A 16,985-nucleotide genomic window follows, 5' to 3' on the forward strand; every position below is an offset into this window, starting at 1 on the left:
CCTTCCGCTGAGTGGATTGATTTGGGCTCATTTCAGAAAGAATTCTCCTAGTGGGAACCTCTAGCTGCCCTTTTCCCTTGTCGGTTGGTAGGAGAACCACAGTTTTTCCTCTACTTGAATGTCACTGTTCGTATCCTTCAAATATATTATCGTGCTAATTGCCACTTTGGATTCTGACAATCGCCTTCGACGCCTTTATAACCTCCTGAATTTTGTTTTTGCAAACCCAACGTCATAGGCAAATTCAGAGTTTCTTAAGTCATGTGTGGCTGGGATAAACTGACGTACCCATATTTAGTGCAGTACCATTAATGGGGCATAAGATACACATCCCCATGGACTCAATTACGGTAGACTGTGAAATTTACCACACCTATACATCATAGGTTTGGTTGACATCCATCGGGCCCTCCACTCCACGTCTTCTGACCTTAGTCCTGCGAAGAAAATGCTCCACTCTTCTTTCCCTGGGTGGATTTGACTCCAATCTGCTTGGTTGAATTCAAGGATGAGATTTTGTAATCTACTCCACGATCTTGAAAATTTGACCTGAGGACACTTGAACTCTGGTGGACAATTTATATGGCTGAGGATCCAAATGTATAGCAGCTGAGCACAGCCTATAAATTTCCCTACTCCTCGCGATTTGTAAAAATTTAGTGCTCGGAAAGTTTCTACAAGGATGGGTATTACGAGATTAACCTGCATCTCCACCTTGACAAATAGCTTGACCACCCGCTATTCAACGTACCCACTAACTTTAGGGAATAAAACCAAGTTGAATAAGCACAGAGCTAATAGCGATAGCTCCCTTTCTTCATTAACGAACCTTTGCTAAAGACTCAAGATATATTCTATCGGCAAGCATGTGTTTTCTCCCTTCCTTTTCACATGTTTTTCAATCTCACCAGCAGATATCTTCCCTACAAGCAGCGATACTGCCCTTTTCAACGTAAACCCACCATCATAGGAATAAACCTCAATTTTCTCTTGTAGTGGTATTTATAAGAGGGTGTGGTATTCCTCGATAGTTGGGGTTATATCCATTGAGCTAAAAGTAAAGCATCTATAGGCTGGATCCCAATGTCGAACTAATGCTCTCAACACTGAGAAAGTTTACTCGCACGTACAGGAGCTGCGCTATGTGGCCATATTTTTTTATAAACTATCATGAGTGGCGCAAAGACCATTAGAAAAATAAATTATCACCTCGAGAATATTGGAAAGATCCAATTTCTGTCATTGGGGTTTTTGAAATAATTATTTAGTAGAAAAGAAAAATTAATAAATAAAAAATACTTTTAGTGTAGGGCCCATCAAGACTTGAACTTGTGACATAATAGTCTATATACAAACTTCTTACCAATGTGCCAACATCCTAAAATATTATTTAATATTTTATATAAATGTTTTAAGATTTGAAATCCTATAAAAACGAAAGTTTTTTTTATTTAAAAAAAAACATTTTATCTAAAATAGCAGTTTTGTAAAAATAATGATATAAAAAAAACATTAATTTAGGCAAGCAAAGAATCAAACTTGAGACATGTGAATTACTCCTAAATTACCTACCGCTATGCCAACACCACATGATATTACTTAGCTTTAATTCTTATCATACAAATATTTATTTTAAAAAAATTGTTTAAAAAAAAGAATAAAACTAAAACCGAAAAAAAAATAATAATAATAAAATAAAATAAAATAATTTTGTTTTAGATTTGAAATTTCTCTAACAAACTTCCTTAAAACTAAAAAAAAACATTTAAAACAAACTTGTTTTAAAGAAAAAAAAATCATATTTAAAACAAACTTGTTTTTTTTAAAAGAAATCAAATCATATTTAAAACAAACTTATTTTAAAAATAATCCAATCATATTTAAACAAATTTATTTAAATATATATATATATATATATATATATATATCTCAAATTTAAAACAAACTTATTTTAAACAAATTTATTAAAAAAAATCAAATCATTTCTAAAACAATTTTTTTCTATATCACGTACTGCAGTGAGGAAATCCTTGGTGTGCCTGCGGGTCTGAAATCGTGAAGGAGCACTCAAGGTCGGAGTCAGGTTGTCGGTGATCCGTGCGTCGGTTGTAGAAGTTGTTCGTTATATTATTGTTGTCCATCGGGATTATAGAGCTTTGCGCCGGACTACTGTGGTGCAGGTTGTTTGAACTTGTGATCACCGGGGGACGTGTGCAGTCTGTGTATCGTCGGGGTCGCCGGTTTGGGTGAAGAAGAAGAGAAGGTGATGGTAGAGAGAAAGAAGAAAGTGAATTTTGTTCTGTCTGCCTTCTCCTCCCCACTGCAGCTCTCCTTAAATACACCTAAAAATAACGATAAAAAGGAAAAAAGGGGCAAGAGAAGAAAGAAAAAGAGGGAGGAGAAGAAGGGAAGGGGATACATGTTTGAAGGAAAAAATCAAATGGGAGAAAAAAACTTTTTTTTTTAAATCTTAAAATCAATTAAAAAAAACCAATTATTTTCAAATGAAATCTAATTTTAAAACTTAATTTGATTTAGTTAAAACTTTATATTAAATTTTATAATAAAGTAAATTATGTTATTTTAAACTAAATCAATAAATATAATAAAATAATAAATAAATCAGTAATAATTTAAAAAAAAAAACGAAAGCGAGCCGGACCAAATACGGTGTCTACAGATATTTTGAAAAGTTTATGTCGACGTAGAAATTTTGTCCTTCGAGATTCGTCAAATTCGCACCAATCTTCAAGAATAAAAAAGATCGACGAAACCGGCAAAATCAAACGGCACTGAATTCTGCTATGGTTAATTAGAATATGTTAGAAAAATTCTGAGGCCATCAGGATATGTTCTCAGATATCTTCTCCGGAATCTTAGCCATCATATATCTTCTTCTTGAGAATTAGAAGGGTAGCATAACATATTATATAATTTGACTAAAATCATCCGGTTCAACGACATAATATTTATGTATATTAGCGATTAGTTGCATTTCATGTGGGAGAATAGGAGGTGTGAGAGGAGATGGAGATTGTGTCACATATCAGACAGCTTTAGTGAAAGAAAATGATTGATGTGTTGGTAGAATTGATGATTTTGAAAAAATATACTTAACTATAATTGGTTTCCAAAATTATTATGCAACTAATACCATTAAAAATCATGATTTTAAACTTTTTCTAAAATCAATCTTTTAATTTACCAAAAATAATTTTGTTACTTCTGATAAAAAACATCTTTGGATTTACTATTATGCATCAGTAACTATAGGCTTTTAAATTGGGTTTTGGCTTAAAATAAAGGCATTTGCAATATATATTTTTTAATATTTGCGATATTTCAATGACATAAACAGTTGTATCAAAACATTATGCATGTTTGACGCTTTAATATATGTTTGTGTCTTTCTCAAGCTAATATAGCATTTACTTTAGTTGTGTAAAGTTTCTTTCTTAATAGAAAGGAAATTGTAAAGCCTTTTAAATCTATTGCTTTTGTTGTTATTTGAAGTTTATGCACAAAAACTAAAATCTTTAATTGACACCTATCATAAGTCGGAGGTTAAAAACTCTATATTCCAAATTTATTGTATTAAAAATATTCTTCACGTTGAGATCACCTTACATAGGCCACCCACCTTAAGTTTCTTTAAAGTTTGGGCCTCTTTTCCAACGGGAATGAGATCCTCGTCACTCGTCAATAATTAATTTGAACTTTTCAAAATTGATGTATATCTATGTCTATAAAATATATAAAAGTACGGATGCAGAAGGAATATTTTTTTTAAACGGTATTATCTTTGATTTTTAAAATAATACTTAAATGGTCCTTTTTAAGTTATCTTTCTCTTTTTAACTTAAATCTCTCCATGTTAGTGCTCTTTTATCGAGGGTTTTATCTTTTTTGGAATTTTTTAATACAACCTTTATTTGAGTTTATATATTAATATATTGATTTAGTGGTGGTTTATAATAACTCACCCAAATAAACCTTTTAGGTCATGTTTACTTATCAGGAATCGAAATGAGCATGAATCGGAACGAAAATCAATCGGAATCAAATCAATCATAATAAGAATGTTATTCCTTTGATGCTGTATTCTTTTGATGTTGTTTACGATCGAAATCGTAATAATTACTAGTATACCCCTTTTTCTTTCTAACTAATTACAAATACATTGTTGTTCTAATTTTTTTAATTATAATAATAATAAAATTTATTTTATTTTATTGCTATATTATTGATAATAAATATTTTTTATTATAACAATTTATTTAATATTAATAAATAATTAATAATTAAAATAAAATTACATTAACCAAAATACTTTTTTATTAGAACCATTATCATTTAATATAAAATTTTATTAAATTTTATTATTATAATATTTAATAATAGTGAATTCTATTTTAAAAAATCTATTTGATATTAATTAATAATAACAAAGTAAAATAAAAAAATAAAAAAATAAAAAAGAAATTTATAATCAAATCGCTTATTAGAATAAAATTATTAATAGTATAAATGAAAAAAAAATAAAAGTATAAAACAATTAATTAAACAAGTTATAGGATAAAGTTTTAAAATAATCTAGTGCTCTTCTTGCTAGTTCTCTTCTTGATAGAAATCTGGTGGTTTCGGCCGTCTTCAATGTCAAATCTGTTTCAAATTTGGTCATTTTGCCCTTGATTACTATAATAGGATGAACTTCTCTTATCAGGGACGCCATCCACCTTCTCAGTTTGCTGCCATGGTTGCTACGACCCCGTCTCCTACTGCTCCAGCGAACATATCTTGTTTTTGGCTCTCTCACAGTAGTTGTAACACCCATTTCACCTCCAACTTGACTAATTTATCTATCGTTGCTCCTTACAACTGTGATGAATCTGTGACTATTGACAATGGACAGGCACTGCCAGTGCGCATACTGATTATTGTATTCTACCAATCCCGACTTATTACTTTCAACTTTTTTTCTGTTTTCTACTCTCCTAATGTCTATGCCAGTCTCTTATCTGTTCATCAGTGTTGTCTTGAGAACAATTGTGTGTTTTATATTTGACTCTGCTTGGTTCCTTATTTAGGACATGGCTTCAGGAACCATCCTTTACAAACGCAAGAATGACAATGGCCTTTATCTCATTTACACCTTTTTCTAGCGACGTCCAACGGCATCTCCAACCAAAACTTTTACTTTTTTAGCAAATAAGGAAAGTGTTCTGTGGCACAATAGGCTGGGCATCCCTCTCCCTCTGTCTTGCATCAGTCTTTATCTCGTATTAATGTTATCTTTGGTTATGCTAAAATTTGTACTCGTGATTGTACTTCCTGCTTGAAAGCTAAAATGTCAAAACTTCCCTTTCCATTGTCTCATTCTTTGTCTTTCATGCCTTTAGAACTTTTGCATAGCGATGTTTGAGGACCTTCCTCTATTAGCTTTTTTCAAGGTTATCGTTATTATATTAATTTTGTTGATGATTTTAGTCGGTACACTTGGTTGTTTTCTTTAATTCACAAATTTGATGTTAATCTTGTTCTTCAAAATTTTGTTCCCTTAGTTGAAAATTCGTTGTCTTCTCGACTCAAGGTTTATCGTACTGATGGTGGTGGCGAATTTGTCAACACCTTTGTTTCTTAATTTTTATCTTAAAAAAACATTACTCACCAAAAATCTTGTCCTCATACACCTGAATAAAACGATGTTGTTGAGCGTAAGCATAAACAAATAGTGGAAACTGTTCTTTCGTTATTTTTCACTGCATCCATGCCCTTCGATTTTTGGGTTCATGCATTTCAAATTGTTGTGTTTCTCCTTTTGAGCACTTATTTGGTCATTCTCCATATTTGCATCATTTAGAAGTCTTTGGTTGTGCGCTTTCTTCTTCTTTGATCTTATAATTCTACTAAGTTTGATCCTCTAACCAATCCATGTATATTTTTTTGATAACCAATAGACTATAAAGGAACGTTCCACAACTGATTCCTTCTTCCTCATCCTCACCACTTCCAGTCTCTCCCTCCTTAAACTTGTCCTCTCCTGCCCCTATTGTCAAAGCCTCTATGCATCATCTTGGCAATACTCATCCTATGCAAACATGGGCTAAATGTGATATTTTTAAGCTAAAGGCTCTCACTGTTTCTGTTTCCCTTGCTGAAACCAAGCCGACTTGTTTTACTAAAGTAAATAAATATTCTAAGTGCCGTGCAGCTATGTCGGAGGAGTTTTTTGCCCTTCAACAACAAGGCACTTGGAGTTTCGTTTCTACTTTACCTCATATGAATGTTGTTGGTTGTATGTGGATTTTTCGAATTCAATATAACCCTGATGGTTCCATCTCTCGTTATAAGGCTCGGTTGGTTGGCAAGGGTTATCATCAGGGAAGGTGTTGATTTGGAGTATACATTCAGTCCCATTATAAAAAACATCACCGTTCGTGTCACTCTCTCTTGCAGCTCACCATGGATGGTATCTTCATCAATTTGATGTGAAGAATGCATTTCTCCATGGTTTTCTTAAGGAATACGTTTATATGGCTTAGTCTCTTAGGTTTGTGGATCCCTCCTTTTCATCTCATGTTTGTCGACTCCATAAATCTCTCTATGGACTGAAGCAAGCCCTTCGTGCTTGGTTTGAATGCTTTACAACGCATTTACTCACATTAGGTTTGATTGCTTATTCTGCTGATAGTTCTTTGTTTGTTCGTTATGTGGGATCTTCTCTGACTTATTTACTTCTCTATACGGATGATATTTTTGTAATGGGACCAGATGCATCTTATATTTCGGTGTTAAAACATGAACTCAGGGATAGATTTAAAATCTCTGACGTGGGCAACCTTATTTATTTTTTCTGCTTGGAAATTCAGCATGTTGCTTCTTCTATTTACGTTGATTATACCATTGTAAAAACACATTAGTCATTGACTTTTTTAAAGGAAAAAGGAAAAAGAAGAGAGAAATTTGGATTTTTGAAAATTTGTTTCATAAGGGTATTTCGGTCTTTTGGATAAAATAAATATTAAAAAAAAAAAGAAAAAAAGAGAATTTTAGTTCGAGGGTACGTGGCTTTGAGTTGACATGTGGCTTTAGAAAAAGAAAAAGAAAAGAGAAGAGAAGAGAAGAAGGGAAATAGAAACAGAAAAAAAAAACAGAGAGAGAAGAAAGGGTTTGAGAAGAAAACAGAGAGAAGAAAGTGATGACTGAGAAGAGGGATATCTTAAAATTGTTGAGACGGGAAAAAAGAATAAGCTTTGTGACTAAGAACTGGATTTTGGAACTTCAAACTTGGTAAGTTTCTAGAGAGTAAATAGGAAGAACCCATAGAAATAGAAGCTTTTAAAGATTTGTATTTGTATGTTTTTATGAAATAAGTGTCTGTGAGGAGTTTGAGTTTTATGGGTATTCAAAGAACGGAAAAAACTCTTGTTATTCTTAGCTGAGAATGAAGGATGAATTTATGGGGTTTGATTTTACAGGGGATGTACGTTTTGGTTGGGTTTTATGGTATAATTTTATGAATAAACTGTTGGCTTTTTTGGTGGATTTAGAGGTGAGAAAAGGAAGAGAGATTAAGTGAAATCTGGAAGAAGGAAGAAGACGAAGAATTAACAATAACGTGGGTAAAAAAAGAGAGAGTTTCATGATGGAGAAAGACAAAGAAATTAAGAGTTAAGTTGTGATTTCTAGTACAAATTAAGAAAAATATGTGGATTAGAAGAAATTCCATAAAAGAAAAAGGTAGAAAAAGAAAAATGAAAAGTGAGGGAGGAAGAAGAAGAAACGACCCGTGGGTTCGGTTTTAATGGAGAAGAAATAAGAAGAGGTTTGTTTTCATAAGAGAGAGAATGAAATTATTGGTTTAAAATTGAATAAGAAAAGTAAAAGAAATTGGGTAAAAAAAGGGGAAATTATGTGAGGTGGAGTGAGAGAAAGAGAAATTGAATGGATTATGGTAGGACTCTTTTGTAAGTAATACGAGGGAGAAGAAAATTACTTCTTTTAAAATTGTATTTGTGTTACCTCTCCCATCATCTATTAGCTTATTCATTTATCTAACTGAGTGTTGTTGTTTTATTCGTTAGGTCTTTCACGAACTCAAAGAAATCAAAAACTAGGAATGCAACTAATTGATGAATTGACCTGTTTGTTGGGTTAGTGTGTAAAACATATGTTTCATTCTGTATTTGTATTTGTAGTATCTGTAAAGAATTGTGTAATACCAAATTGTATTATACTTTGTTTGTATAGGTATATAAATACTAAACTTTGTTATATAAATTCGTATTTTTGCTACGTTGATGAACAATAAAATAGATTGTTTTTCATTATTATTTAGTGATATGATGTCATTAAATTCGTCTTCCGTGACATCTTTTAGCATCATCAAATCTATTTTTTGTGACGTTTTCTGACCGTCACAAAATCTATTTTTATGACGTTTTTAAAACAGAATGAAATCCATTTTTTGTGACATTTTTTGAAATGTCACGTCATCAAGTTTTTGTAACGTTTAAAAAACGTCGCCCAATTATTTTTGGTGAAGTTTAAAACACGTACGAAAAATGGATTTCATGACGCTTTTTAACCATCATGAAATTTGTTTTTCGTGACGTTTTTTTGCTACAAAATCTTTTTTAGTGACGTTTTTTAACCATCACAAAATCTAAATCCGTCACGATATCTCTTTTGTCGTGACGTTTTTATACGTCACAAAATCCATTTTTCTTTACGGTTAAAAATCGTCACGAAATCATTTTTCATGACATTCCAAAATCGTCACAAAACCCTCTATTTTCATGACGTTTTTTAACCGTCACGAATTCAACTTTTCGTGACGTTTAAAATAAACGTCGTGAATACCTTTTGTGATTGGGGGTATAGGTGACATCGTGAAAAACGTCACGAAAGGATTTCGTGATTTAGTGACTTTTTTTAAACGTCACGAAAACCCAAATTTCTACTGGTGAGTGATTTTAATGAAGAGAGAGAATGGATTGTGTATTTAATATTTTGGGTTATTTGAAGATAAAAAGGTTTACGATCGAATTACGTTTGTGTTGAATTTATGTTGGATTAAGTATGAGTTGATTCCGTATTGGATTATCTTTTCAGGTAAAGCGAAAATTGGAACAATGTACAACCCAAGTTTATGACATGGTTTGAAGGATTTGTGAGCGGTTTATTTTAGTACTATTGAATTTTAGGAAAATATATATTATGTATGTTTTAGCCTTTGTGCTGAGAATGAAATATAAAATGTTTGTCTGAGAATTTAGAAATGTTTCTGAGAATTTAGATATGCTTTATAATTTTAGAGAAATGTTTGAAATGTTATTTAGAAAGAGATTTCAGAAGATGATTTTAGAATTTCATGAATTTTTTTTTTGAAAGAATGATTTAAGAAATTTATAAAAATTCTTAGAAAGAGGAAGAAAAGAATTTGAGAACAGTTTATGAGATTGAGAATAGTTTTCAAACCACCGTGTTATCATATCCAGATGATTATCATATGTTATGTGAATGTGTTTCTATAGTATACCCAGAGATAGAAGGTCATTGAGACTATTTGACTCTGCGCGTTGAGAGAATTATTCTGTTCTTTGTATTGAGATTACTCTGCGCCAGTAAACCAGAATAGAATATGGATACATGTGTGGTGTTCAGTTTTACCTAGTTGTTTTGTGTTTGAAAGAAGAATATTCTATATGTTTTAGAATGTGTTTTATAGTAGGTTTAGAAGTTGGTGTAATTGGGTTGCAGGGGATGCAGGGGAATGCTGGGGCAATCACGGCCAAATCTGGATTTCAAATCCTGGTACGAATCCTGGACTTGGGAGCGTTGCCTTTTCAGTTTGCCTAGAAAGAAATTATTGTTACAAGATTGACTTGAGAAAGTTTACTGAGTTTTTAGTTGCTTAAGTTTTATGAGATTTACGTGAGAATGTGTGTTACTTAAGTTTTAGGTAGTTTGTTTTAAGAGCTGAAATTTCAGTTGTCTATGAAGGAAGTTTTACGAGATTATTTTCTTAGCTCACTATTATCATTTGTTTTCCCCCTAGGCTGTACTTGATTTTCAAGGAGAAATTAGTTTAGTTTTTGCCACCCACAGTAGTTGAGGAATTGCATATCACTTTGTACATACATGTAGTTGTTGTAAAACTGTTATCTGCACTCTTTTGTTAGTAAAGAATGTTTAGAATGAATGTAAGAATGATTATTATGTAAATAATATTATTTTATCGTACATCCATTTAGATCTTGATAGTCAAAGTTCAGATCAGAGTTAAGAAGAAGTTGATCACGAACTCCATAGTTAGTCGGGGTCTGTGGTCGGCGCGACTCGTTCTAGGACTAGTAGGTGTCTTGGGACGGGTTGTGTCAACCATTAACTTGTTAGCTGAATCTAGTATAATAGGTGTCAAGTCTCGTACAACTCCAATTTATGTTCCTATGGCTTCTATACGCATGCACCTTTATTTGATGATCTTCAAATTTATGGTCAGCTTGTGGGTGTTCTCCAATATCTAACATTAACGCACCTTGATATCTTTTTTGTTGTTAATAAGGTCACTCAGTTTATGAGCAATCTTTCTGTTACTACTTTTTCGGTCGTCAAACGTATATTGCTGTATCTTTGTGGCACTCCTTCCCTTGGTATCTATTTTGGTTTTAGTTCTTTATCCTTATCTGCCTTTTGTGATGCTGATTGCGCGGGTGATGCTTTGGATTAACGGTCTATTTCTGGTTATATCATCTTTTTGGGGAATAATCCTATCTTCTCGTCGGCCAATAAGCATAGCATATGAGGTAATTGCCTGACCCACACTCTTGATGAGAACCTCTTTGCCACCCACAGAGAAAAGAGAGAGTTTCCAACCTTGAAAAGTTTTCCAGATCCTGTCCTTGAGAAAATTTCAATCCATACTTTTCTTCTTTATGACAAACCTAGATAGTTCCCAAAATGATTCACCAAATTGACATTAAGAATGTTTTGAAGGTAGCGTTGTCTTTAAGAATAGAATGGTTATAAAGTCTTTTCAACTTGAGTTTTGGAAGTGACAAACGCTTTAAAGACATCAGATTTATTTTGAAGAAAATAAATCCAAGTATATCTAGAATAAACATCAACAAAATTGAAGTAATATTTGTGGCTATTTCGCAATGGTTTAAAATACGGACCCAAACATCAGTCTCAACTAGTTGGAGAGAGGCATGAAAATTACGTTGTGAAGGAGAGAACGGAAGATAGTGACTTTTGCTCATTGCACAAACATGACAAAGATACGTTTTATTTGATTTGGGATATTACAAGAATGAAATGTATTTAACAATAGAAAAAGCAAAATGGCCTAATCCACGATGCCAAGTTTCAAAATTTGAAGAAGTACAATTGTTGGATTTAAAAGTAGTGTTAGAGTCTTGCAAGGTAGTGACGTATTATTGAAATAAGCAGTAGAACATTGATCAATATTTGTTAAAGGAAGATGATTGGAGTTGAGATGAGCCTTCTCTAACACAAATTAATATAGTCATTTATGCATCTTTCCTTGGAGTAGAATTTAGCTGGTTGAAATATTCTTCACAAAACAAACCTGAGAATGAAATTTAAAGAAAGCATAATTATCTCGAGCAAATTGATGAACACTAATGACACGCAGAGAAGGTTATTAAGATGAAAGATAGTATTATTACAGGGAAAAAAAGGAGAGAAGTGCTAGTATGCAAGACTTTCAAACCTGCTCCATGGCCAACTTTAACTCTATTCTCCAAATACGTTGGATCTAAGGTTCAGTCGAGGTGGTTACCTATACAAAGAACAAGCATCAGTAGGATATTGTACCCAACACACTCTAATACTCAACAATTTTGAGGTGAATGAAAGGTGGGCTATATCCTTTTGGTGTCTAAGGTGGGCCTACATCATTACCACATGATTTCGTCTCGATCGGACACACGAAGGATGCTTAATCATAACCTCACATATTGTTCTTAAAATCAACGGTAAATTACATCTACTCCATGTTGGGAATGCAATCCTATAGCTCATTTGTTATCCTTACAAAAACATGAATCACGCTATAAAAAGTAAGCAGGCACATTTTTTAAGGAAAACACAGAAGCAGCCATGAGTTGCTGAGTCGTTGACCATATTCGAACTTGTCATACAGTCGCCAATCTTCTCCTTGGGAGGGGGAGCTGAAGATAAGCCCAGATTCAGAAACTTCTTTCTCTTCCCTTCCATGGATTCCGCCATCTCTCTAATTGCCTCCAATCTGCCTCTCTCCTCCCTCAATTTCCGCTTCTCCGGACCTAATTTCACCCATTTCACCTGCATTTCGCCTATCTCTGCCATTCACTCGCCCACCGTTCCGCTGCGTGCCGCTGTTCCTCCCCTCCACCGTCGTTTTAAATTCGTCTCCAAATTTGCTTCTGGCAACGGAAATGGCGGCGTTCGAGATGAGAGCGGCGGCGGTGGGGATGACGGTGGGCCTGACGGTGGCGATGCCGAGTCCAAATTGCTTGCGGAAGAAGCTGAGGGCGATGCGACGCTGTCCGCAGACGTCATTGTTCTGGATGTTGGAGTACGAGACGGGTTATCTCCCTTTTCAGTTTTCGACTACTAATTTCCTTTCTTCGCTTTCATTTGATCGATTTCATGCTGTTTATAATAGGGAATGACATGCATGGGGTGTTCGGCAAGTGTCAAGAGGATTCTTGAAAGTCAGGTGTGGTTAACTTATACTTTCTCTCCGTCCTGTATGTTTCATTTGTTAGTGATTTTGCTTATCCCTAAATGTTTGAGTCGCTGATTGAAATGAATATGTAGAAACTCTGTACGAGCTGATTCTTTTTCTTATCCTATAAACTTATTTGATTCATATCTAAGAATCAGAGATTGAAGGGGGAAGGATACAGGGTATCACTATAAGTTCATTTTCAGTATAGGAAATGAATTTGTTCAATTTCTAATCCTCCAGGATTGGCGTTAAAAAGAAAGAATATGGATAAAAATTAAATTTAACATCATTTAAGTTCTTAAGATTCAGTGATGGTTTAACATGGAATTAGAGCAGATGTGTTCTAAAACCCCTGCAATTTCATTTCTAACCGATTAGTATTGATGGCTACTTGGTAGATATGGTGTCACAAACCCACCATATTTAAATTATATCAAATATTATAGTTTCTATAACTAATTAGCATATTGTTTTTGGATTAGTGGAGATTTAACAATTGGAAATAATAAGTTGAGGAAATTATTTTGCCTTGTGAACAAATCTTCATTGTTCTTCTCTTTACATTATGGACAGCCACAAGTGTCACAAGCTAGTGTTGACCTTGCTTCGGAGACAGCAGTCGTGTGGCCTGTAGCTGAAGCAAAAATCACACCCAACTGGCGGGAAGAGCTGGGAGAGGCACTTGCCAAGCATTTGACTACTTGTGGTTTTTCGTCTAAGGTTCAAGGTTAGCATCATAAATTCATAAGTCACAACCACATCTGATTCATTGTGCTATCTTCTTCTTCTTTTTTCTGCTTTTGTTGTTGCTGTCAAGATTCCCACTTGCAGTTCTTAAGGTTTTAATCTGCTTGGCTGGAAAGCATGCTTATCAATTCATTTCCGAGCAGGGGCAGAGCTAGGACTTATTATAGAGAGGATAATAGGAACTATTATAGAGAGGAGAATTTTACCTTCTAACTTTGTATAAGTATAATATTTCTTAGTTTCTATTCTGAAAATTTAAGAGGGACAACTTAGAGAGAAAATCTTAAAATATTAACCCTTTTATATAATTCTTTTAATCTAATACAAATAAAGAGAGGACAAATTCCTTCTTCGCTCCATCTGTATTCAAGTTTGTTGACTAGCTGTTTGTTTGACCATATGGACGGCTAGAACCTATCATCCCATCTCAAGCTCCATACTGCTTGAGTACTTGAGGCTTGAGCACTTAAGCTAAGATACATGGTTGAGTGACGAGGATTTTGTTTAAACAACCGTACAAGGAAAACTGGTTTTTGACTTGTTTGAAATGAAGTATCGCAGTCCTCCAGTGCTCGAGAAATTTCCTTTTCAGACATTCAAACTTTATATGGTCTGATAGCTTTTCATTCCCTAGGAAAGATTATGGTTCTCGGGTATCCAATCAATTAATCCTCCAAACCGGGGAAGCTTAAGCGGAAATGAAAGGGTAGGGTGAGGGATAAGGGGGGAAGCCCCTAAATTGAAGGCTTTGCTCGCTCGTGAGCTCGTTTATACGACAGCGAGTGGAGTGCATAAGCCCCTTTAGAGATAGGGGTGAGTACTACACTTGCGATTCCACTTTATTTTTATCTATATATAGTCCAATAATTCTGAAGTTTCTTTGAACTATACAATTTTGCAAGAACAAAGTTCCATTATATTAATCTGACTGAAGTCTTATTATATTCTCATTCAACTATTGAACGATAATATCAAACAGATGTTTTTTTCCTTTAAATTAGTTTGTTGGGTTTGTTTATCTTGCCTGTTGTATTTGTAGTAGTTTTGCCTGTGTTATTTTGTTGGGGATACCGAACGAAACAAATCAAAACCTGGTACTGAAAACGAAGAAGGCCTAAAAAAGGCGAAGTTACTGTTCTATGTATATGGCTACTTTTTATGCTCCTATCTCTAAGCTTATGGTCTCAATCATTAGTAAGACTTGCAATAGCAAGCAACACAAAAAACAATATAAAGACAATTGGAGTTCCTTTATTTCCTTACTTTTTGAATACAGAAGATGGTTCTAATGACAACTGCATATTTCATACTTTTATCTTCCATCTTTAGCAAAAGGCGTGATGCTTGTTAAAGTCTTGATTACTAGGTGTCAAGGGTTATGTCAATGTTTCTAGTCTTGAAGTGCTAAATTATTTCCAATATCTATATGATTCAAAGTTATGGGTTATTCACTTATAAAATATTGGCGTGGAACAAACCGACACGTAAATTTATGTAATTTCATGAGGAAAGTACAGTTCCTTGACAAAAAGTGCAAAGAAAACTGAAGAATATGCATTCAGCCTTGCAAGAGAATAAACAAGGAAAGAAACATGCATATGTATTCTCTAAGGATTTCTGCAGTTCTCATGGCTTATGTGAACAATGATGGTTATTTACAGGTCAAGGTGCTGTAGGAGGAGATGTTTCATTATAGAAATGCAAAACTTTTCTGATCAATGGCAACTGCTAATTTGATGGTGCAATCTCATTACACTTGCTATGCATTTTCAAAGTTAGCTACTTGGTTAGTAGACACGACAATAAGTGGCGAAGCGGAAGAACAGGACTCGATTTGCTGCACCGATATGTATCAATAAACCGATAAATATCAGCAATGGATGGTGCCAGATTGTTTGCTGGCCCTGAAGACTAGAGATCTGTTGTTGCACACTGAGGAAGAATGACATATTTCAGGTAATATCATGAATTCTTAAGAGTTGGTTACAACTACCAAGTTATATTGTATCTTTAGTTCTTGTATGGAAGGAACATGGTTAGCCGTTGTTATGCTGATTGTTAGAATCATTAGCATTTGAAAGACATTAATTGAATTATTAATAATGAGCACATATCCTCAAAATTCAGGTTAGTTTCATTTATGTACCTATCATTAAAAAGTTTTTACTTTTATCTGACCTTTAAAATTGATTTAAATGTATCTCTAAACAATTTTGCCGATCTTTTTTTTAAAAGTCACGACTCCATTTATGACCAATTTTTGCCACCTGTTTTAATGGTAAAATTGTTTAGGAGTATATTTGAATCAATATAATTGAAATTATTGTCAAAGTTTTGCAGCATCTTAAATAATTTAGCTTGTTTATGAAGATCATTGTTCTTTAACTTCTTTTCAATGTAGTTGTAAACAACTACCACCCCAAAAAGCTACCAAAAAATACTCACATATTAACATCAGAGCTTGTTAGCATAATTAACGGTAATTGACATATATTTCCAACCAAGAGGTTGTGAGTATAGTTCTACAGTAGTAATTGGTATATATAATTAAGAAGTTATGAATTGGATTTTCCACTCACATGTTGTACTAAAAAAAATATTCCATCATAAAAAGTTTGTGATTACAACTTCCCTCCAATAACTTTCAATTTGAAAAGCGGTATAATATTTCTTCAATAATAAGAATAATAAATAATTAGAGCTATCTTGCATTATGACCTATAAATAAATTATCATTTTTATTCATTTTCTTAATATTGCAATTTTAACTTAGGAGCTACATTAAGAGCTTCACCTTCAAATAAGATTATTAATGCATTGACTAACTAAATAAATTGTAAGTCTTTTTTAAAATACAACAAATTGATGGTAGGAAGGATTGAACTTCTAAACCTAGGAGAAGAAATAAATGTTAATTATCGTTGATCTATGTTTATATTAACGATAAATCATAAGTCTTGCGGCTTGAGGGCTTGAGGTTGAGTTTTGCTGTATCTTTTTATTTTCAATTCCATCATTAATGTTTCAAAAGTTTTGATTTAAATTCTTTATGTATTAAAATACTTTAATCAAATACTTATTGTAAATAAATATTAAAAAAATGAATTTGTTTGCACACTTGGCTGCATTTAATTGGTGATTTAAAAACAATGGATGCCCATTTTTTTTTTATATATATTTGATTGTAGGTTTGAATATTGAATCTCAAACTTAAAAAAATCTCTAACGCATTTAGTAATATATTTTTAAACCGATAATTACGAATAAAAATTTAGTTCAAAATCTAAAATAATATTAATTAAATTATTAATATGTAAGTTTTGTAAAATTATTATTTTACAATATTATATAATTTATTATATATTATATATTACATATTTTAATTTCAACAAAATAAGTGATTTAATAACACAAAATAGTATATTTTATCCAAAATTTTATAAATTTTTAAAGTTTTAATTCAAAATCCAGAAACTCTAAAATTTATTTTCTAAATTTC

The 16,985-nt window shown here is 33.0% G+C and overlaps 1 protein-coding gene across 1 annotated transcript; it reads left to right on the top strand.

Moving 5' to 3' along the window:
• The first annotated feature begins 12,038 nt into the window (after positions 1-12,038).
• On the top strand, positions 12,039-15,617 carry LOC111012241 (uncharacterized). Its single transcript, XM_022286314.2, has 4 exons — positions 12,039-12,583; positions 12,674-12,727; positions 13,313-13,466; positions 15,148-15,617. The coding sequence occupies exons 1-4, from the start codon at positions 12,242-12,244 to the stop codon at positions 15,180-15,182; spliced, it is 585 nt and encodes a 194-aa protein (XP_022142006.1). The 5' UTR covers positions 12,039-12,241; the 3' UTR covers positions 15,183-15,617.
• The last annotated feature ends 1,368 nt before the right edge of the window (positions 15,618-16,985 follow it).

This window comes from Momordica charantia (assembly GCF_013281855.1).
Source record: "Momordica charantia cultivar OHB3-1 chromosome 4 unlocalized genomic scaffold, Mcharantia_2.0 BLBB01000004.1, whole genome shotgun sequence".
Lineage (NCBI taxonomy): Eukaryota > Viridiplantae > Streptophyta > Magnoliopsida > Cucurbitales > Cucurbitaceae > Momordica > Momordica charantia.